General features: G+C 45.1%; 1 protein-coding gene across 1 annotated transcript in view; it reads left to right on the top strand.

Moving 5' to 3' along the window:
- Pcolce2 (procollagen C-endopeptidase enhancer 2) overlaps positions 1 to 22,894 on the top strand; it is a 48,797-nt gene that overhangs the window by 21,828 nt on the left and 4,075 nt on the right. Inside the window, exons 3-6 of the mRNA XM_050157353.1 lie at positions 5,578 to 5,833; positions 11,730 to 11,854; positions 15,296 to 15,432; positions 18,404 to 18,558. Coding sequence (XP_050013310.1) covers positions 5,578 to 5,833; positions 11,730 to 11,854; positions 15,296 to 15,432; positions 18,404 to 18,558 — 673 coding nt within the window. The remainder of the gene's footprint in view (positions 1 to 5,577; positions 5,834 to 11,729; positions 11,855 to 15,295; positions 15,433 to 18,403; positions 18,559 to 22,894) is intronic.

Below are 22,894 nucleotides of genomic sequence, written 5' to 3'. Positions count from 1 at the left end.
GCAGGTTCCTAGAGAAGATGTGTTTGGCCCAACTCTGAAATCGGGGTGGGAGTCAATGGTTGGAGATGAAGGAAAAACTATATTCCAAGAAGGGAAAATACTCATGGGAGAGAGAGGAGGAAGGGATCCATTTATGGTCTCAGATCAAGCAATAGCTGCTGGACGCTTCTTCCCCAGCTGTCCAGCCAGGTAAAGGCGTCAGGGTAGTGGTGGTGGTGTTTAGAGACTAAATTTAGAGCTGTATTCTGTAGTGTGGATCTTGAACACGCCCTGAAAACACATGCATTTAGCCTAGGGTGTCATTAGGACAGTGGCTCGCAGCCATGTGGGTTGTGACCCCTCTAGGGTCACCTAACACCACCCTGCATATCATATATTTACATTATGATTTTTTTATTTTTATTTATTTATTTATTTATTTATTAAAGATTTCTGACTCCTCTCCGCCACTGCCTCCCATTTCCCTCCCCCTCCCCCAATCAACTCCCCCTCCCTCATCAGCCCGAAGAGCAATCAGGGTTCCCTGCCCTGTGGGAAGTCCAAGGACCTCCCACCTCCATCCAGGTCTAGTAAGGTGAGCATCCAAACTGCCTAGGCTCCCACAAAGCCAGTACGTGCAGTAGGATCAAAACCCAGTGCCATTGTTCTTGAGTTCTCAGCAGTCTTCCTTGTCCGCTATTACATTATGATTTTTAACAGTAGCAAAATTACTGTTATGAAATAGCAATGAAATAATTTTTTGGCCAGGGGTCACCTCAACACAAGGAACTGTATTAAAGGGTTGCAGCATTAGGAAGGCTGAGCCTGCAGGTTCCTGCTCTGAGCCCCTTCCCTGACTTCCCTGAACGACAGCCTACAAGCTATACAAGGACGTAAACCTTGTCCTCCACAACTTGTTTTGGCCATGTTGTTTTATCATCAGAGTCATAGAAATCCTAACTGAAGCAAGGGCATTTCTCCAATAGGGAACTCGAGATCTTGGCCCCTTCATACTTCTCTCTTTCACTTCTCAGCTGCCATGAACTCTCTCGGCCCTGCCACATATTCCTGACGGTGATATGTGACTTCGTCACAGGCTAAGAAGCAACAGCGTAAACCTGTGAAAGCCTCTGCCCAAATAAACACTGCCTGTTCTTATAGCTCCCTCATCCCAGGCAGGTCACCACGATAGAAAGCTGACAAGCACTCTGCCCCGGTTACTCTGCGTTGTCTCACTTCTGTGATTAATCCAAATGGCCCACGGCCCTCTACAGTGACTGTATTTTAGTTGTATATTAATGAAGTATGGCTTGCCAAGCACGCTCTACATAGCTGTCATCGGGAAAGCCATTCCTCCCTTGGCTATTTTTAGAACCTGCTTTGACTGGGAGGCACACCGTGATGTTTGTTTATAAGGAACGTATAGACAGACACCCATAACAGCAACAACGACAGCTGCATGTCATGGAGGTGTTGGGGAAGGACAGCCAATGCATGCCACTACCTGGGGTCGCTAGCAGAAAGTACTGAGCTTCCCTAACAAGCTGCTCCCCCAAACCCCAGTGGCCTAACCTAGCACATAGTTCTTGATCTCTCTGAGAGGCTGTACTGGGCAGCGGTGCTCAGCAGTAAGTCCTTCCCTGTGAAGCTGTGCCGTCTCCTAGGACCTCCTATTTCCTGAGCTGAATCCTTCCATTAAAACCAAAACAGAGCTCCAAAGGGATTATACAGAATATTTGATGCATCGCTTCTGCTGGCCCAGATCTCTTCACATGGCCCCATTCTTCCTGTAAAGGAGGCTGGGCAATGTGAACTTCCTGTGTGATTAGAGAGAGGAAATGAGCTTGAGAAGCCTCTCCTTAGTCGCTCCCAGAGCCAGGTCATGGGGAACACTGTGGGGTTCTCCTTCCCTCTGGCCTGTCAACCATCAGCCTGAGAGGGGGAAAAGGCAGAAGAGGTAACAGAAAGCTTTGTATGTGGAGCGTGAGCGGAGACGGCCCTGTGGGAGACAGACTTCAGTGAATCAGCTCAACTTTATTCCAGAGTGAAAAGGGATATATAGGTTTGGGGAGCCAGGGGACAAACCCTAACTTGCAGTAGGTGGGACGCTCCAATCACAAGACTTAGTATGTGGCCAATCGGCTCCTATAGCAGAGCTTCCAGCGCAAGTCTTCTTAGCAGGGATCTGTGCCAAGGGTCAAGCGAAAGGTGAATCAGGCATCTGGTTTTAGAAACAGCTTTTAGATAAGGTCAGTTTTCCATACCCAGGAACATTCTCCAGATAAAAGCGGGTAGAGATCAGGAAGCCTTGCTGGGGATGGGGGGAGTTTTTATAGTACCAAGCTTCGAGAAAGCTGCCAGGCTATGGCAGATAGTGACCTCTAGCCAGCCAGCAATGTATTCCAACAAAACACAGCAGGCTACAAATCTCGGGCTCTGCCACAGGCTCGCTAAGTGGCCTTAGACAGTCATTAGATTATAACCATTGTGATGTCTCTTCCTGTTCCTAAGGTCAGTAATGTTTGCTCTGTATTTTTAAGTGAGTTTACATTTTGCATAATGATATGCATGAACGGTGGGAAATCACAGCCGCCCTTTATTTTTTCAGATTGCCAGAATGCAGTCATTGGCTCAACACATAGCTTCCGAGCACCGTGCCAGCTACCTGTGGGTAATTCTGCTCTCTACACCACCCCTGCTGGCGGTCATACGGGTGCCAATAAGCCGTGAGGAAGTAGTCTGGCTGTGTGATGCTCACGGTCAGGGTATGGTGCCTGGGGGCTCGGGTGGACCTCCGTGAAGAGGTAAGCCTTGAGCTGAGACCTAAGATAAGATGAATTCGACAGAATATCTGAAAAAAAGCATTGGCCCTGAGGTGGGAGCCATCTTTGAAGTGCCCCTCAATCCGTAAAGTAACTGCACGGTAGCCAGACTGTTTGGGATGATACACGAGACGGTCAAGGGCTGCATCAGGTAGGGCCTTGATCTCTCTACATCAGTTTCCATCACCTGGGCTGATGCCAGCGCCAGCTCCGTGCAGTCACTGGGAGTGTTTGTAGGAGATGACTGGACAGTGTTTAGAAATGTACCTGACACCCGGAGTTCAGGTTTATTATAGTTCCAAAGGCAGCAGGAAAGTTTGGGGCGGTTTCCAGCAGGGCAGCGTGCCTGGCTCTCTGTAGACCCCAGTGGATGGGTTTTCTCCCTCCTGCCCGTGAAAGGAGTTTAAAATTTTCGGTGAAACTCCCAAGAACAAAAGAAAATGTTCACAATATTATGCGTTTTTCTATTAAAGTTGTTCTATTCTCTAAACATTGGCAAGACTGCCCTTAAGAACAGTATTGGGATGTACAAGGGCTGTTCAGGAGCAAGATCTTGTGAGCTTCTGATTTATTCCCATCTTGAAAAATAACCAAATATTTATGCATACTTTTAACATAAAATTTTCTGGACCACATATGGGGCGCATGTGCGGTGTTGCAGTGGGCTGAGCACCTTTCTTCTCAAGCTCGATGTGAATAAACTGGCCGGAGCGTTCCCATGTCCGGAAAGAAGAGAAACCCCGGAAGCTGGAAATGTTGGTTTAACAAAACAACAACAAAAACAAACATGGTGCAGAAACAGATCTGTTCTCTCAAGTAACAAGTGAGGCCTTGGTGGAGGAGAGCTGCAGACCCGGGAGCAGAACCAGCTACAGACGTTTGGCCTCCGCAGCAAAGCTGCCCGTGGGTTTGCATTTCGCTCATCCTTCCCTGAAAATGCAAACTGCCAACTTCGAATGCACTTCCCCTGTGTGCTGGCAGGAGCCCTGGCATCAAGTGACTTGGCAAGCGTGCCTGTGACAATAGGACATCCCAGGGGCTGTGGGTGAACTGAGGTCATTGTCGCAGCCTTTGGCCTTGGTCCACGCAGAACTCGGCTGTTGATTGGAGAAAGCTTGGACGTGGGATTTGTTTTTCCTCCAGGCAGATAATGAATCCCCTAGCCAATATCATCTCACCAGACAACAGCGTCATCTAATTGCCACGGAAATAAATAATTGTCAAGTGTTTGCATCATATGTGAGCCTTTGGAGAAGATTTGGAATCAAAGGTCTCTAAAGAGCAATGCTTGGCTTTTTGAGAGAGCTGCATTTTCTCTTAGGTTCTTGGGTCAGATCTCTGGAGTTTCTGGTACTTGCACAATTAATACAAACAGTTATCAATTAGAATGCAAGCGTGGAGTGCTGGAATATGGGGCTTAGCTGGCAGAGGACTAGCCTGGTGAGCATGGGGCCCTGGGTTCAATTCCCAGCACATTCTAAACCACAGCCTGGTGGCCTGTACCTGCAGTCCCAGCATGTGGGAAGTAGAGGCAGAATTTCACATCATCCAAAGTTACATATTGAGGTCTGTGCCAGCCTGGCCTACTTGAGACCCTGTCTCAAAGTGGGGGGAAAAGTGCCCTCTTGGGATTTTTCCACCACAATTTCCCCTGTGGGTTGTATATGGGTTTGAGAGAAACATTAAATGGCACTGAAAATACATTATTTTACTGTAGGCAAACAAAAGGTGCCCTGGGGAAAGCAGGTCAGTGTTAGTACCTCTGGCCTGTCGTTCTGAGGCCCTCCAGATGGATGCAGAGCCAATCAGCTTCAACTTGCAGGCCTGTATTTCCAGCTTTGACCTTTGTCATGTCGTGGGTACAGAAGAGAATCCTGAGCGTGAACTCCCGCGGTTGAAAAGACAAAGCACGCGATCTGAACGTTAGGGCGGAACAACTTGAATAAAGAAAGTAAAAACTACAGGACTGAAACAGGTGACCAGCCATCCCTCCATATGCCTTGGTAGACATTTTCTCCTTCCTCCTCACAGGGCAAAGACAGAAGCACCGTCAGAATTGCATGGGAAAGTTACAATGAAGAAAATAAGACAGAGGAAGCATTGCTGGGCATAGAAATTCAGCGCCACCTGGCAGACACACTTACCACCCAGGGAAAACAGATCAAAATGTTTTAAAGTGTAGTGACTTTTTTTTTAAAGCAGAGATGAATCAACAAATATCCAATTAACTTAATATAAATTTTAGTTCATTTTTTCCTGGCCTCAGTCAAACTACTTAAAAATTCACGATACAATTGCCAAACAAGCTCTTGACTTTGAACCTTACAGAACATACTCTATAGTGAGGCGGCTTTTGTTTCATTTGCAAAAACTAAACTAAAATAAAATGATGTTTCAGAGTGTTTCTTTGTCTGGAACTGGTATTTTTTTTTTTATAAACAATGGCGCCAACTAATAAGATTAATCCAGCATTCTGCGGCTTTGAGATAAATTCTTTTACAGACTAGGTCCCAGGCAGTGTGCTGGGAACTCTTCCTGGTTTAGTTTAGCCCTGAAAAGAAAATCACCTTGAGTCACTTATTGGTTTATAAGTGTGTGGTTGCTGGGATCCAACCCCGAGTTTCACACATGCAAAGACTCTGCCCTGAGGCAGCCCTCCTCCCCCACACCCTGAACCCCCACTGTACTGCCCTGGTGTACTTCTGTCTCTAGGGCTGACGGGCCACAGATGTTGCTTTTTTGGTACAGTTCTTTATCTCGCTTTTTTTCTTGACAGGTCCCCGAGGGCAAAGTGGTCGTTCTGAATTTCCGGTTCATAGACCTGGAGAGCGACAACCTGTGCCGCTACGACTTCGTGGATGTGTACAACGGCCATGCCAATGGCCAGCGCATCGGGCGCTTCTGTGGTACATTCAGACCAGGATCCCTCGTCGCCAGTGGCAACAAGATGATGGTGCAAATGATTTCCGACGCCAACACTGCCGGGAGTGGCTTCATGGCCACCTTCTCTGCTGCTGCCCCAGATGGAAAAGGTACCCGTTTTCACACAGGGGCAGTGACAATAATGACGGCTGATGGCGGGTCATGGGGATTCATTACCTACTGTGTGTCGGGCGCCGTTCTGGGCACTTTATGTTTCCTCCTACAAAGCATAATAGCAGTTCTCAAAGAGCCAAGGAATGCCAACAAGTTACTAAGAGATCATTCTGCAAAGTCTGTCCTTTTCAGAAAGTCCATATGTATTCTTGTAAAAAGTCAAATATTAAATTAATGGGGTTGAATGAGAAGCTTGAACCTCATCCTCCGCAAAGGCATGGCCAAGGGTTTCTACATCTTTCTCTCCGTGTTTATTTACATGCATGTGCTTTTATGACAACTCTTTACAAACCTAAGTGAAATCACATATCATTTCATAACTCTCACTTTACTTAGCGCTGTGTCTTGGGATATCTTGATGTCAGTTTGTAGGAGCTCTTCAGGGAAGCAGTTTGAAGGAAGACTGCAGCAGGCAGGCTTACTGAATCCCAGCCCTCTGCTCCAGGGTACTTGCTCGGCTGCCCTGGGTTTGCTTGTAGTACCACGTGACTAGACTGAGAAGTCAAAAGAACAGGATTGAGGGCTGACAGTGCAGCCAGAGCTTTGAAGGAGAAATCCTAGCAGGGTGCTAGGCAAAAGCAAAGAGTTCAAAACACACACAGAAATCTACGCATGTCTTTGACAGCAGAAGTACAGTTTCAGGAGTGAGGAGCTGGAGAGACGGCTCAGCGGTTAAGAGCACTGACTGCTCTTCCAGAGGACCTGGGTTTAATCCCAGCACCTATGTGACAGCTCACAGCTGTCTGTGACTCCAATTCCAGGGGACCCAACACCCATGACAAAACACCAATGCACATTCAAATGAAATAAAACACTACAATTTAAGGACAAAGGCTCGAATTAGAAAATACAGAATTTGATATTTATAATTTGCCTACCAAGTAGCCTGGAGGTTGCAGAAACAGTTCCCCATGCATAGAAGTTACCAGGCTGAGACAGCAGCCTCTGCTCACTGCCAGGGAGATAGACTGTTTAGCTGTAGCTAAATGTCTACTAGGAGAAAAGTGATTGTTCACGGGAATAGAGCAGACTCTAGAGTATAATGCAGCCCATTCAATGCTACATATCGTAGTGAGGAAAAAGGCAGTCAGTAGAAAACCATCATAAACCAGAGGTTGCAGTTAGCAGATGAATGCTTCATCTTTCTACTGGGACGTCTATTATATTTGTGCATTGGTGAGTTCTCTATAAAGAAATAAACCAAAGGGGACAAATGAAAGTATACGGAATAGATAGACAGACAGACGGACAGGTTTGAGGAATGGCTCACTACAAGCAGCACTTTAAGCAGCTATTGTGAGTTTGTTTCCTGAATCCCAGTCACCCAGGAAGCTGAGGAAGGAAGAATTCAATTTGAAGGCTAGCCAGGGCTACAGAACAGACCCTTTACTGGGTGGGGGGAGCTGGAGGTGTGGCCTAGTGGTGGGATGAGGGGTGGGGGGCTGGAGGTGTGGCCTAGTGGTGGGGTGAGGGGTGGGGGGCTGGAGGTGTGGCCTAGTGGTGGGGTAGGAGATGGGGGGACTGGATGTGTGGCCTTGTGGCAGAATGTTTGGTTAACATGTACAAAGTCCTGGGTTCAATTTCCAGTTTTGAGGGAGGGAAAAAGGTTTCAGGATTTAAAAGGAATGCATGTAGAATAAAAATAAGAGAAAGGAAACTTAAAAAAGTAAGATGATGATATTAGAACTAGAAAATACAGAATTTGACAGTTTATAGTTTACCTACCATGTAGCCTGGAGGTTGCAGAAACAGTTCCCCACAAATAGAAGTTACCACTCTGAAATACCAGCACAGAAAAGATTGAAGAAAACGGAGACCAAAAGACCAGAGAAGTAATATCAAATTGCCTAACGTATGTGTTTTATCTGTAAAACAATGATAATAGTACAGAAACAAAAATATAAAGAAAAATGGCTTAGCTGCACCTAGATTGAGCAAAGTACATGAATTGATGCAGCCAAGGAGACAATAAACTCTAAGTAAGTTAACTAAAAAGGAAATATAAAAATAAAAAAAAATGCTTAGTCCATTATAATTGAATCACAGAACTCAAAGGATAAAATTCCTAAAGCCAAGCAGATAAACCGAGAGAACGAAGAGCCGAGCTTGGCCTTCTGTTGTGAGCAGCGGAGGAAGCAGAGGGCACGGTCACGGCGTCCTCCGAGTGCTGGTATGAGGATGCCAGGTATCTTCTCCTGCCAGCTTTCCAACAGGAAAGTGAAGGGAAGCACTCACAACGCGTGCTGTGAACATCTCAGAGACATTCCCATCCTGTGCTGCAGGAAATGCTGCTGGCCGGCCATGTCGAGGGAAATGACAGCAGGGACCGCCTGAAGGCGGTGAAGGATGCCCACTGGGAATGGTTAGCATAGATGAGCGCGTAGTGTGTCGTCTTTTGATCTCTTTTCACGTGTGTTCATGACTAAAACATGAACATTGTATTATGGAAGACATAATAATGTCTTATATTTGACAACAAAGGACGGCTTAAATGCAGACACACACACACACACACACACACGAAAATGTCCAGAATGACCTCTGTATAGGTTATAATGAGTTAAGTGTGTAGAGCTTCCATTAAAACCAGAAGATCTATGCTTAACAGACAAAAGATTTAAATAGAATAGGATACCGAAATTGCCCACTTAAAGAAAGCTTGAAGGAAGAACACATGTAATAAAAGGTCTGAACAAATTGAAAAAAAAAGCAACAGGCACACTAAACCCAAGACACCCATAAATACACTAGATGTAAGGATTAAACACTCAAATAGAAGAAAGCTATTGTTAGGACCGATCAAAAGCCAGTCCCAGGCACATGTTGTCTATCAAAAACCACCTGAAATACAAAGACCAAACAGACTGAAAGTAAAAAGATGAGAAAGACATTTACCATGTGAACTTCATCAAAATTAAAATCGATATGTATTAAATTATACCATTACAGATATGAACAGGCAATCCACACCACTAGAGGAAATATTCACAAAGTGTCGGTTTATACTCAGAACACATAAAAATAGCACCCAACAGCAGAAGAATCTCAATAAATACACACTGAGCCAAACACTTGTACAGCATTTCACAGAGGACGCTATGAATGGCCAATGTTGGTACTCATCTGAAAAATGCAAATTGAGACAGTGAGGGGCTGAGAGATGGCTCAGTGGTGGAAAGCCCTGGTTGGTCTTCCAGACGACCAGGAACTGTAACTCTCATCCCAGGAGAGCTGATGCTTCCTCTGGCCTCTGTGAGCACCGCACAGGGTGTGCAGATAACACATCCAGGCAAACACTGAATATACACACAAACATATTTTATACACATAAAATAATAATAAAATCTTAATTAAAAAAAAGATTACAGTGAGATGCCACTACTTCCCCATTATGTTGGCTAAAAATCTGATAACTTGGTGTGGTACCCAGAATAGGAGGCAACCAATGAGCTCACTCCTTGGGAGCTGTAAAATGACAATAAAACTCTTAGGTGTTAAGAGATGTTTCAGTGCTGCTGAGTGTTTAGTGAAGTTAAACATCTGTGTCTATTCTGGCCCAGCAGTGCATTTGTGGGGGTATTAATGTAAAATAAAAATACATATCAACGGAAAAGATGCGCAGAAAAATAATCATAGCAGCCCGGCTAACAACGTGTGCTGGCTAGCTTGACACAAGCTGAGGTGGCCCAGAAAGGGGACTCTCAACTGAGAAAATGCCTCCATCTGTAGGCAAGTCTGGGGAAGTTTTGATTAGTGATTGATGTGGAAGGACCAAGACCACTATGGATGGTGCCACCCCCGGGCTAGTGGTCCTAGATTGTATAAGAAAGCAGGCTGAGCAAACCTTGGGGAGAAAGGTTGTAGGCAGTATTCCTCCAGGACCTCTTCTTCAGTTCCTGCCTTTAGTCCCTGCCCTGGCTTCCCTTCATCATAGACTGTGATCAGAACATGTAAGTCAAATAAAATCCCATAATCCCCCTGTCACTGCCCAAGTTGTGGCAATAAATATCCCAAAAGAACACAACCCCAAATAAACGTCAGCAGAAGAACAGGTAGTAGAATACTTCCCAGCAATCTAAAGTACAAGCGCTGGTGACGCCACCTGAAAGACCCTGTCGGACATTGCAGAAAGGCACAGAAGACCAGAAGGGTGACCCTACGGGGCTCAGTTCATACAAAGCTCTGCATTAAAACTAAGGTGCAGGGTTTTCGGAAGAGTGGCATGGCGGGAGTTTGCGATAGACGGCGTCTGTGTTACCTCAGGAGCGCGGCTCACAATGGGTGTGTTCATCTGTCAGTCGTGCAAAGGTTAAGACTGCGAATTTACCTCCCCAAACCTGTGAAATTAAAAACAAAACAACGAAGCAGGTGGTGGGGGTTGGGTAGCAAAGGGAGAAAACAAACCCTGTAACTGTTGATGATGGCTGATGGGGAACACAGAGGACTTTATATGCTGTCTACTTTAAATGCTTGCGGTTTTCACTCACAATTTAGTAAATATCCTAAACTCAATTCTTATAATATGATTTCTTAAGTATGTTTTAAGAATCTTCTATGTCAAAGAAATACTTTGTTCCTTTAGTCTCAACTCGGTTATTTGTAAGTTAATTCTAAGTGAAATTAAATTTGTAACTTTATATCAAAATAGATTTCTAAAGCTATTTCCTTGACTTAACAATATATATGCAACACATGCCAGGACATGTCAGTACATATGTCCAATGTCTAAATTAAGATTCGTTAAATATTAACTGTGGTCGATTTTAGGTGGTGTGACTGGGGTAATTTTTTACTTGTATGGCTTTCCTGTACTGCTGAAAGTTCATAAGCGTACTTTTGTGTGGGTGTGGCTGTTGTGTATACATGGTCATGTGACCCTCCATGTGTGCACACACACGTGTGTAAGACAGACATCAACCTCAAGTATTGCTCCCCGGGAGCCTCCACCTTATTTTTGAGATAGGCTCTCAAAGGGGCATCTGGAGCTTCCCAGCTGAGGTCGACTGGCTGGCCAGTGAGGCGCCAGGGACTATGTGCCTCCACCTCCCCGGGGCTGGGATTGTGAGCACATGCTGCCATGCCTGGCACTTTTTACTGGGTTCTGAGATTCAAACTCGGGTCCTCAGCAGTACTTTGCCACTTGGCCTATGTCCTCAGACCTGTAAATATGTATTCTTTTTATGAACTGAAGACCTCTACAATTTATAAGTGTTACTAGATGTTATAGTAGTTTTGTATATGTGTGTATGTGTGTGTATATATATATAATACTAGATAATAGTAATGAAAATCGTGTATAACAGCTAATTTAATTTTTTTCCATGGAACTTTAATAAATAACCCATGAACAATGGCCTTGAGAATTCTTAGAACCTGATTCCTTGCACTGTCTACAACTATGAATGAGTGGGAATTTTTTGTTCAAAAAGAGGAGGAAACACCAGAAAAGCTGTGGTTCTGATCCCACGCCTTCCCTCTCTTGTGACATGCCAGGCAATGACAGAGTACTCAATGAACTGGCTGTAGGGATGAGGTGTCAGTTATCAGAGCACTAGGAAGTAGAGGCAGAGGGACCAAAGCCAGACTCGGCTACATAGTGCACTCATGGCTGGCCTAGGCTATGTTAGACCATCTCAGAAACTAACAAATGGGATGTGGAGAGCAGATTGTGTGATTGTTTTCTTTTTAAAGAGAAAACTGAGCAGCCCCTACCATTGCCTTGACATGCTATGATACCCCTGATGTTCTCATTGCTGACCTCCGGGTGATTGTACGGACTGTGACCTATGTTAGGGTATAAACTTGTATGTTCTTCATATTTAATAACTTCAGGAGACAGGTACTGTGGAGGACGCCTTGAGAAACCTTCCGGCTCTTTTAAAACCCCCAACTGGCCAGACCGAGACTACCCCATAGGAGTTACTTGTGTGTGGCATATCGTTGCCCCGAAGAACCAGGTGAGGCTCCAGAAAATGTGGCGAAAGTGAGTATGTGTGAACTGCCCCCTTGTGAACTCCTGCCTCTGGGATTCGAGAGTTAAAGACGCAAGCAAGGAAAGCCCAGGTGGACACCAGTACTTATCCTTACGAAGACCCAGGCTAAAGTTGCCCTTTGCACTCTCTGACTTGCAAAGCCATGGATTCTGACTTTTCTATTATGTAATTATAACTTTCAAAACAGTTTTGAAAATACAAATAGTAAGCAAATTCCGCATGGGACTGTGTAGCCCTGGGGCAGATGCGAAGCACAAGAGGCCGCAAGGGTCAGCACCTAGCAGTGTATGTGTGTGTGTGGGGTAGGATCCTCAGGCATGCGCACACCGCAACTTCCCCATTGCTCAGTCAGCTCACCTTGTCCAGAGCAGGCCCCACTCCAGCAAAGCCAGGCAGCAGCCCCAGAGCCTTCAAGGAACCCCCATGGTGATAGAACGTCAGCTTTTGAGGATCGGGGTTGTTTGAAACAAAATGTGTGCAAATTCCACATCTAAAGCAGTGGTTCTCAACCCTCCTAACACTGTGACCTTTTAATATAGTTCCTCGTGGAACTCAGGACCGCGAGGGGTGCACCCACACACTAAGACAATGGGGATGTCCTATCGGGAACTCACCAAGGCCAGCTGGCTTGGGTCTGAAAAAGCCTGGGTTAAAACCGGACTCCCTGAACATAGAGGACAATGGCAATGGGTTTTTGATCCTACTACACGTACTGGCTTTGTGGGAGCCTAGGCAGTTTGGATGCTCACCTTACTAGACCTGGATGGAGGTGGGTGGTCCTTGGACTTCCCACAGGGCAGGGAACCCTGATTGCTCTTTGGGCTGACGAGGGAGGGGGACTTAATTGGGGGAGGGGGAGGGAAATGGGAGGCGGTGGCAGGGAAGAGACAGAAATCTTTAATAAATAAATAAATAAGAAATGCAAATAAAGAACTTACTTCCAAAAAAATATATAGTTCCTCGTGTTGTGGGTGAGCCCCAATCATAAAATTTTCTCATTGCTACTTCATAATTGTTAAGGAATGTAATGGAAATGCCCGATACGCAGGATATCTGATAAGCAACCCTAGAGCGAGGACCACTGCTCTAAACCAGTCCGCTGAGATCCAGTGTTTCAGTGGTTATTAATATGTGATTGCATGAATTTCTGATCTTTCTAGGAACCACCACATATCAACTGTAGGACAGGATTTGATACAGGAATAGATGGGTCTTTACTGTAGGAAATTTTAAGAATAAATTTGTAAAGTTATTATTGTTTCACATACTTTAGTCTAAACACTCTCTGGTGAGCATGCTAATACTGCTCTCTAAATTATTTGATTGAGTTATTTTTATTTTCTGTGTATGAGTATTTTATCTGCATGTACGTCTGTGCACCAAGTGTGTGCCTGATGCCCGTGGAGACCAGAAGAGGGAATGAGATCCCCTGGAACTGGGGTTACAGATGATTGTGAACGGCCATGTGGGTGCTGGGAATCGAACCCCAGTCCTCTGAAAAGACAACCAATGCTCTTCCACACCGAGCCACCTCTACAACACCATGATACTTGCCACGTGTTTGTTTCTAACATCAGTTATGATCCGGGCAAACACACTATGCAAGTCACTGGGGTGAACACCATGTACATCCAAATGCAGACATCCACACTGTGTGACCACAGCTCGAATCTCAGTCTTCATTTAAAGACTAGAAATAGAGCTTTTTAGTTAATAGTGAAAAACTACATGTCTGTTGAAGGGATTACAGTTTATAGTAATATTTAAAAGTATATTTTTTAAATACTTAAAACCATTATGTAATTCTTGAAATTGTGTTGATTTATGACATTGTTAATATAGCTGACCAAATAAGGTCAATGTTATTAGCTCCCAAATTACGGCCGCATTTCTTCTCTCGTGGTTCTTCCCCCATTATTGGGAATTTCGGGTTTGTTTGCTATCACTCAGTTGAATTTTTCACCAGCATTGAGGTATTTGGAACCCGCAGGCAGTTCTGTCCAAAGAGGAAAAACAGCAGGAAAATTAAACCCTGCAGAATTTCTGTGCAGTCCCTGGAATGTTCTTCAGATGCCTCTGGAGAAGTCCCAGCTTTCCCCTCTCTCCTCTTGGTCCCTTTTAATCGCCTCTCCAAAAGCTCTTTCATTTGGGGGGCAAGAAAGTTCAGCCAGTCTTTAAATGGAAAGGATTTTATTAGTTGCTGGTGAAAAGTCAGTGGCCCCAGTGGAGATTTGGAAACACAGTTGAAAGCAATCTTTAGCATGACTAAGGCAGGACTCCCCCACCATCGAGGCTGCCTTCTTAGAGGCAGGTGAATAAATATCACATGTATGACACGTATGATGCAATCAGAATTGGCCTGTGTCCAACTGGAACACCATTGCTCTTGCTGCCTGTGCTCGGATTGATGTGCAAGCATCTTCTTGGGAATGAATACCCTTCATCTAGTGGGAATTAATTTCCATAATCCTCCATGAATTAGCAGACAGGGTCCCTGGCTACCTAGAGCCCAGCAAGACTGGATAGCCGCTGAGCGCCACAGGTGTTAGTGACCCAGGGAGATTTTTCTACTGAAAATGTTTCCAGCAAAACTGCTTGTTAAGGGTAGTAGAGAAAAAAGGATGGTTTATGAAATTAAAATGTGCTGGTCACATGAATGACTTAGGACACTGTTCTTAGTACTAGAGAAAAAAAAGGAAATGTTTAAAAACTCACTTTGTGTATCAGTTCTTCTGTGCACCCTCTTCAAATCCAACCACACCCCGCCGACAACGCTTGGAGTGTGCGCAGTGCAGGCCTCACGCTTCAGCGGCTCTAGTCAGCTCCCAGGTCCCCAAACCTTTCATCCCAAAGCTGACTCCTTTACATATGATCAGAACGTTTGTCTCCTCTCAAAAGGAGAAATCTACACGTCTCATGACCATACACACCGCGCACACATGCCATACCCAGATCTTAGACAATACTTTTTATTTCGGTTGATTGTTTTCCAGAGAAGAATGGATTTAGTATACAGGTCCCTTTATCACTCCAACACACACCCGGGTTTCAGATAGAACCCCCCTTTTATTCTTTATCTCCCTAGCTTTATTGAGGCATAGTTGGCAAATAAACATCGTAAATACCTACAATATAGAGTGCGATGCTTTGACGGTGCATAGCTTATGAAATATTACGATTAAACTAATTAGCATATCCCTCATCGAGCATGGTTACTCTTGTGGTTGCGCACTTTGACAACGTGTAAAGTCTATGATCTTAGCAATTTTCAAATGTACCTTATTATTATTATTTATAGTTGCCATGATAGACAACCATATAGTTACCATGTAGTTATAACCATATATACCATAGAGTTACCATATTTCAGGTTACTGACATTTCCATGCTGTGCGTTCCCTGAAGCTTATAGAGCTAAAGTTTGAGAAGTTCGATGTGGAGCGAGATAATTACTGCCGATACGACTACGTGGCCGTGTTTAACGGCGGGGAAGTCAACGACGCTAAAAGAATTGGCAAGTTCTGTGGTGACAGCCCACCCGTGTAAGTAGCGCCTATCTGTAGCACTAATATTTTAAGGACTCTAAACCTAGGTCCTACTGAGTTCCCTAATTACCTTTCTTTTCTGGAAAACGTTATGTTGTTTGCTGGCAAAGGCTTGGGTCCCCTAACAGTGGAGCCCTGTCCACCAGCAGCAGCAAAGACCAGGCACCCAAACACGGGGTCCAGCAGACACGTGCACACATGGAGGCAGGGCTGGCAGTGCCTCAGGGGCAGACGCCCCCACCCGTGTCACAGACCTGCTAAGCGAGCTCAAGCATCAGGAAGAATGGAAGCTTCTGAGAAGAAAAGAAAGAGCCAGAGGCTCGTTTCTCTAGGAGGGTCCGTGTAGCGCTGAAACACTTGTTCCTCGGTGTCTATCAGAATGCTGGAGAAAAACCACGTTGACTCGTGTTGGGGGCTAGCCTGGACTGGACACTGCCCAGTGGCTCTGATGATGGGATGTAGGCATTTGCCCCTCACCTAGTCATGCCAAGCAAGGCCCGCTACGGGGGGGGGGCATGGTGGGCGGGGAGAGGGGGGAGTCTGGGAACTGGCGTTTGACCTGCCCCACTTCCACCCCTATTTGTGCACGGTTAAATGTTCCAGACACTGGGGTGGGAAACGCTTTGTTTGCTGTCCCGAAATGTACCTCCCTAAAGGGGAACTTGAGCTATTCTGAGCCCCCCGTAATTCTGTTGTCTCATGCTTATGCTTTTTTTTTTCTGCTTCCCCATTTGAGGGGTATGTAAGGAACTGTGATCCTAATAAACTCGCTGGCCTGGGTCGTCCGCCCCTGCGGCTCTCCTCACCCCAGTTTTATTTCATTCCTCTTGTTATCCCTTTATTTCTTAGTCCTCAGTCCTCCTCCTCAAGATGTCCGGAATCCCGATACAGCTGTCTGGGTCAGACTCCTTTCCCGCCTTAAAGGGGGAGACACATCTGCCACTCAAATATCTTGAATGATTTCTGTGGCTTTTTTCTTCTCCCCGCAACCACTTTGAATGAAAAGAATATATTTTCTCTATTTGCTGGACACGGTGTCTCTGTCCCCAGCCCAGCCATGGGCTAGCAGCAGGAGAAGCAAGGCCTCAAGCAGATCTCGGTCAGATAAAACTCCTGGCTTTGTCATAAGCTTTCAGCCTCTCTGTCCATGTCTCCCCTTCCTAGTTGTTCCTAACATCGGCTTGTAGATGTAGCTCTGGGTTCTCAGTGCACTGTGGTCCTGTTATATTTCCACAAAGCACCACAGCAAAAATCTAATTTTGTTACTAAAATACTCTTCCTTGAAAAAAAATCAATTTCTGATACAATGTCTCCAAGTTAGTTCAAAGAAAAGTCAGGGCCTGGTCACCAGATGGGCACCTGCCCGTGTAGGCCAGCCTAACTGGACTCTTATTGTTTCCTATAGGGAGTGCTTGTAGCAATTTATCATTTAAACAAGATTAGTGTGTCTTGTTTGTAATTGTAGGTGAGAATCATGTACAGGGAAGTTTAAAAAATTTATTTCATATTTTCTTTTTCCTTTTCTGTTTTTGTTTGCTTGCTTGCTTGTTTGTTTTTCCAGGCAGGGTTTCTCTGTGTAGCCCTGACTGTCCCGGAACTCACTCTGTAGACCAGCCTGGTCTCGAACTCACAGAGATCCGCCTGCCTCAGCCTCCTGAGCACTGGGATTAAAGGTGTGCACCACCACCACCCAGTTTAATTCATGGTTTTCATGAACAAGTTCAAATGTTTCTGTTGAAAGCTTGAATCCCTGGAGCATTCTTTACACGGTCCTAGCTGCTTTCGGAATGGGAAATGACGGAGGTCATAGGACGCCTGCTTCTGCTGGTTCCACACTCGGGTTTCATGGATTTCACTCAAGACAGAGGCAGTCCACAGTTCTTCCCTCTGGTCTGTTCAAGAATGAGTCTGCCTGCTCCCAGCAGGTGGTGCCGAAGGGAGCTGCTCATTATGGCTGTCACAGCCCAAATGCAAAAGGAGTTTCCTCAAATCACTGAGTGACTCAATCATATAACTTGTTTCATCCCTTCCTACGTATGAATTCGTTTTTAAATAAAATTAGCAAACGGCTCTGACACCATCGTTTAGGAAACAATAGCGGCGGAAGCAAGACTGGTACTCATACAACTACCACTAAGATGCAGGGGGCCTTCAAGGCTTCCTTCATCTCTAACCCTGTGATTCCAACTAACCAATGCGTCCCTAACGCCGGAGCTCCTCATGGCGTTATGGCTGCCAGTCAGGAGTCACCTGCTCTCTTTCCTCTCAGCATTGCCCTGGCGGGGATTATGAAGAGAAAAACCGCCATGGCAGGCAGGCTTTAGACCGCCCTTTAGAGATAAAGCGAGGTGTCTTTGAGCCCTCTGTGTCATCAGCTCTGTCCCTCACGTTCTCCAGCAGCCGCAGCCTGTGTGAGTGGCAGACTCAGTTCAGACTCACTAGTTGGGCAGAGCCTCAGGGGCTTATGGGAAACAGTGTTCACTCTGGTCCCAACATCGCCCACTATTTTCAGAGTCACTGGGCCCTAGGTTCAAATCCTGGTTCCTGTGTGCTTGGACCTTGGGAAGATCACTGAATTCTAGGTTCAGTTACCTATTTTACAGAAAGAGGATGATAACAGGGTCCTTATGAAGGTCCAGTGTTAGGACTTGCATTTTTTCAAGTGTTTTGCATTTTACATTTACAGCAAGTTGCTAATCTATTGTCAAAAAACAAATAGAAAGCTAGAAGTTTTAGCCAGGTGTGATGGTTCACGCCTTTAGTCCTAGCACTTGGGAGGAAGAGGCCCAAAGGTCTCTGAGTTCAAGGCCAGCCTCATCTACAAAGCAAGTTCCAGGATAGCCAGGACCACACAGAGAAACCCTGTCTCAGAAAAACAAAAACAACAACAAAGAAAGAAAAAAAGCTACAAGATTTGACATTTTCAGAGAGGTGTCGTGTAAACTTATTAAATGTGTTTCTCTCCTAGGCCGATCGTGTCTGAGAGAAATGAACTTCTCATTCAGTTTCTATCAGACTTGAGTTTAACAGCAGATGGATTTATTGGTCATTACAAATTCAGGCCCAAAAAAATTCCCACAACTACAGCCATGCCTGTCACCACCACGTTCCCCGTGACCCCAGGTAAGTTCTGCTGTTTGCAAGTTGGCGCTAATACTTTTAGTACTTACTCTAAAAAGAAGTCTCTGGAAGTAGAAACTTGTCTTATTTTCAGGCAAAATAAGAAGGCACCAGAAAGAGAAACAACTAGATGAAAACTTGAGTGAGACGGTAATGAAATTTCATGGATAAAAGAAAGGCAGGGAAGAATGCTCACCAGCTAGTTAGTAGCTTGCATTAGCCATGGGCGAAAGCAATGACCATCTAAGACTTACAGGCAAGCAAGCTGATTATAATATAAACACTCTCTTTATAAGCCCAGTGTTCCCTTACTGGTACATGGCAAAATTCTTCCCTTCATTGTTTTTTTTTTTTAATTTAACATAATTGGCACATATTTGTGACATATAGAATTTGATCCATGCATGCATACATATATACAATGGTCAAACCAGAGTAACTATCATTTCTGTCTCCTTAAATATTCGCTGTCTCAAATCCGAGCCCATCTCTTCTAGTTCTTAGAATATATAATACAGGGCTGGGGAGGTTCTGCAGGAAAAGGTGCTCTCTGTACAAGGGTGGACCCTGACTTTGCTCCCTGGACCCACCTAAGTGGAAGAAGAGAATCCCACAGAGTCGCCCTCTGACCTCTGTAAACACACCTTCCCGTAACAAATAGAAGGTTTTTAAACTTACTATTTTAACTGTCACACTACAGTGCTGCTGGATTCTAGACCATTCCTCCTGTTTATAAGTTGATGACTGGTCCTGGGTCACCTTTTCTTCCCTCTCCCTTCTATCTTCTTACAATTTTCATTTTTATTAGAGAAAATTCTATTTTAGGTTAATGTTCTAGAGCCTTGATATCTGCCAGTTTTTAACAACAGCCGGTTTAAAGATTTGGGAATTTTTTTCTGCATCTTAGAAGATGTCATATAATATGTGTGTGTGTGTGTGTGTGTATATATATATATATATATATATATATTGAAGTAAATCAAGCGAAACTGTTCACTAATTCCAAAAGCTGCAGACAGTCGTGGGTCATGATCTAAGAAGTTACAAAGGCAGTGGGGCCTGGTATCTGGTCTCTGTGGCCTAACTAACTGTTCCACCCTGTGGGAATTCAGGAACTCAGATTAGAAACCTCAAATTAGGGCCAGGATTAAAGTGAGAGATAATAGCTAGGCTTTTTGCCCACCTCTGATAGAACACAGGCATGCCCCGGAGGCTAAATAAAGCTTGGTACTAAATGAATAGTTTACAAATTAACAGCTTTTGTATGGCTAGGATTTTACAGCTTTTCCCCTGTTAAGTCTGAGCTTTAAAAACCTAAATTGAAGATTTAATGGAAGATTCTTTAGCATCAAAATAAACCATAAATGCAGAAAACTTTACCATTATAGAATATTATAATTTTCTGTCTGTCTCAGTTTATACGAATAGTTAAAGTTTAACAAAATGAGCAAAGATGGAGAATCTAGACAAATTTTGCTTTCTCTGAGCACTCCACAAATCAGCCAGCTTGTGGCCTGGCTGCGCCGCCTCGTGTAGTGAACTTTCTGGATAGACCCACACTGCCAGCGGCTTTCTGGCTCTTAGCTCCAACTTGAACTTTCTCTAAAAACGGCAAATGTGGGTTGCAGCAAGCTCCCAACCATCTCATGAAATCTTGTCAGGCTCAGCTTGCCTTGAGCACACCCTCTGCTTCAAGCCTATAGTCTTGTCTGCCCAAGCTCATCCCGAGCATCAGCGGACGTTCTCATGGTCGCCTCTGCCTTCCTTTATTTTACCTCGTCACTAGCATCTCCCAACCCAGCATGGACCACATCGCAAATGAATGAAATGAATAAATTATAAGGAACAAGATGATGAGCATGCTCTTTAGCTGTTTGGCTAAACTATGCTGTGACACAAATACAGAGACCAGCAATGAGCAGAGGACAGTGACAGGCCCTGGCGGCTAACTGGACAGTATCTCCTAAGTCCCTGGCTTGTGCAACTGAGGGGAGAGGTTTCTGTTCCCTGAAGCAGATTGGAAAGGAGGATTCACAAATGAAGGCTTGAAGTGCCTCTGAGAGACATTCAGGCAGACATTTGGGCCGCCAGGCCAGAGAGGGAGGTGTATATAGAGTCAAGGTCATGAATATGCAATGGGACTTCTAGGGCCGGGGAGATGGCTCAGTAGTTTAGACACCTGTTCTTCCAGAGGGCCTGATTTGATTCTCAGAACCCACAGGGTAGCTCACAACCATCCCTAACTCCAGTTCCAGGGAATTCAACCCCTCTTCTGACCTCCAAGGGCACCAGACACGCACGTACTGCACATATATGCATTCGGGTAACAGTATTCATACACATAAGAAAGTAAAGGAGTCTTTAAAAGAGAGGGGTATCTACCTTGAAGAGATTCTGGTACAGGGAGGAAAGAGGCTAGAACTGAAATTTGAGGAGCTCTGACTTAGCAAGGAGGAGGAAAGACACGCGCAGCTTAGGCCCTGGAAGACGATGCCTTAGGCAGAGGTGGTCGGTGACTCCTGTTGATGAGACAAACTGGAAGGGCTAAGGTGTTTGTGTTTACTCTGTGACCAGGGGCTTTAAATAAGTAGTTGCAACGCAGGCAGAAAGCAGCCGGGGTGGGGCAGGGCACATGTGGATCAAAGTGAAGAAACAGAAAGTTCCAGCAACTCATAGCACACATTTGGTCCTTAAAGGAAAGAGAAGGGCACTGAGAGGTGCGCACATTAATGCCAGTGTGATACAGTGACAGAGGGGACAGAGGGGACAGAAGGGGACAGAAGGATCAAAGGTGGACATTTTCTGCTGTGACTTCTGTTCCCTCGGAACACAGGCAGGGTCACCTGCTGAGGAGGAGAAGGCAAGAGGCCGCACTGGCAGCTGGGAGAATGGAAGTCTGAAAACAGCCGTGGAAGTGGGCCCGTCAGCCGATTTACCAGGAGCCTGTCTCTTTCTGGTGCACGTCTGTGAACTCAGTTGACTTGAATGCAGGCACCAAAAAGAACATTCTCCTGCAGGACTTCTGGGGGTTGAAAGAGAGAGGGAACAGGACAGTTTAAATGACTGTAAAGAAAACAGTTGGCTGAGAGGCTGTAGAAACCGATTGGTATGACTAAGCCAGTAAAAGCGAGCGAGCGTTGATTGACTAGGGACCATGTGGGAGCTCAAATCACTGACCCTCCAACGTTGGGATGGGGTAGCCATTAGATTAAATAAATGAGCCTGAAAGAGAGGGGGCTACCCAGGGTATTAGGATGTCTAAATATGCTGATTAAGAGATCGGCAATACATGATTTTACTTGAGGACTTGTGAGCCTGGGTTTGAGTGGTAAATGGACCAGAGGATAGTCCCTAAGGAGGCTGAAACTAGAACCACCCATGAAAATGGTGGGCCCCTGAGGGATCGTCCATGAAGAGGATGGACCCTTTGGAGATGGTGCAAGAATGCATAGGGAGAAAGGCTGAGAGCCAGGGCCAAAGTTCCTGAGTGCAGGAATTGAAATAAAGACCAGAAGATGAGGTAGGCTGTTGTGAAATATTTAGTTCAGGATGTGTTACATTCGTTCATACTGTGGAACATTTGTTTAATGATGCAAAGATGTGTTGCATTCTTTTACATTATATTTAACTCTGTGAAGCTGTGTTACTTTGCCTGCCTAAAACACCTGAAGAAATACATAGAGATTCAGAGACACACATTCACACACACAGGAATCCCATAAAAAAAAAACAAAACCGGGCTGGAGAGATGGCTCAGCGGTTAAGAGCATTGCCTGCTCTTCCAAAGGTCCTGAGTTCAATTCCCAGCAACCACATGGTGGCTCACAACCATCTGAAATGAGGTCTGGTGCCCTCTTCTGGCCTTCAGGCATACACACAGAAAGAATATTGTATACATAATAAATAAATAATTAAAAAAAAAACCAAAACCATAAAAAACAAAAGCCATAGTATATACACAAAGGATCTATAAAGCTAAAAAAAAATGCTTTGCTTTAACATTATGAGACAACCGCCACAGATGCTGTTGAGTGTGTTTTCTGTTGGCGTCTACAGACAGGCATGTAGCCTACCCTTGAGAGTCGTTCGTTTCCCCAGTGAGACTCCCTTGGATAAACTAATTTCTGTGTTTTTGGAAGGACAGGAAACTTTGCAAATACAGTAAAAATGTGACGGTCACTCAATGCAGTAGATTCTGCCCCCTGGAATCTGAACTGAGGTGTTTCAGGCAGTGTTGACTGGGTGATGGGGCCTGACTCTTGGCTGAAAGAAGCACTGAGTTCGGACCCAAAGCTGCAGTTCCCAGTGCACCTCAGGTCAACACTGCCACAAACATATA

This window comes from Alexandromys fortis, unplaced genomic scaffold, assembly GCF_014885135.2.
Source record: "Alexandromys fortis isolate MF-2015 unplaced genomic scaffold, M_Fortis_MF-2015_v1.1 scaffold_85, whole genome shotgun sequence".
In the NCBI taxonomy this organism is placed as follows: Eukaryota; Metazoa; Chordata; class Mammalia; order Rodentia; family Cricetidae; genus Alexandromys; species Alexandromys fortis.
Note: the sequence above shows the minus strand (reverse complement) of the source record. Positions and strands in the feature narration are given on the sequence as shown.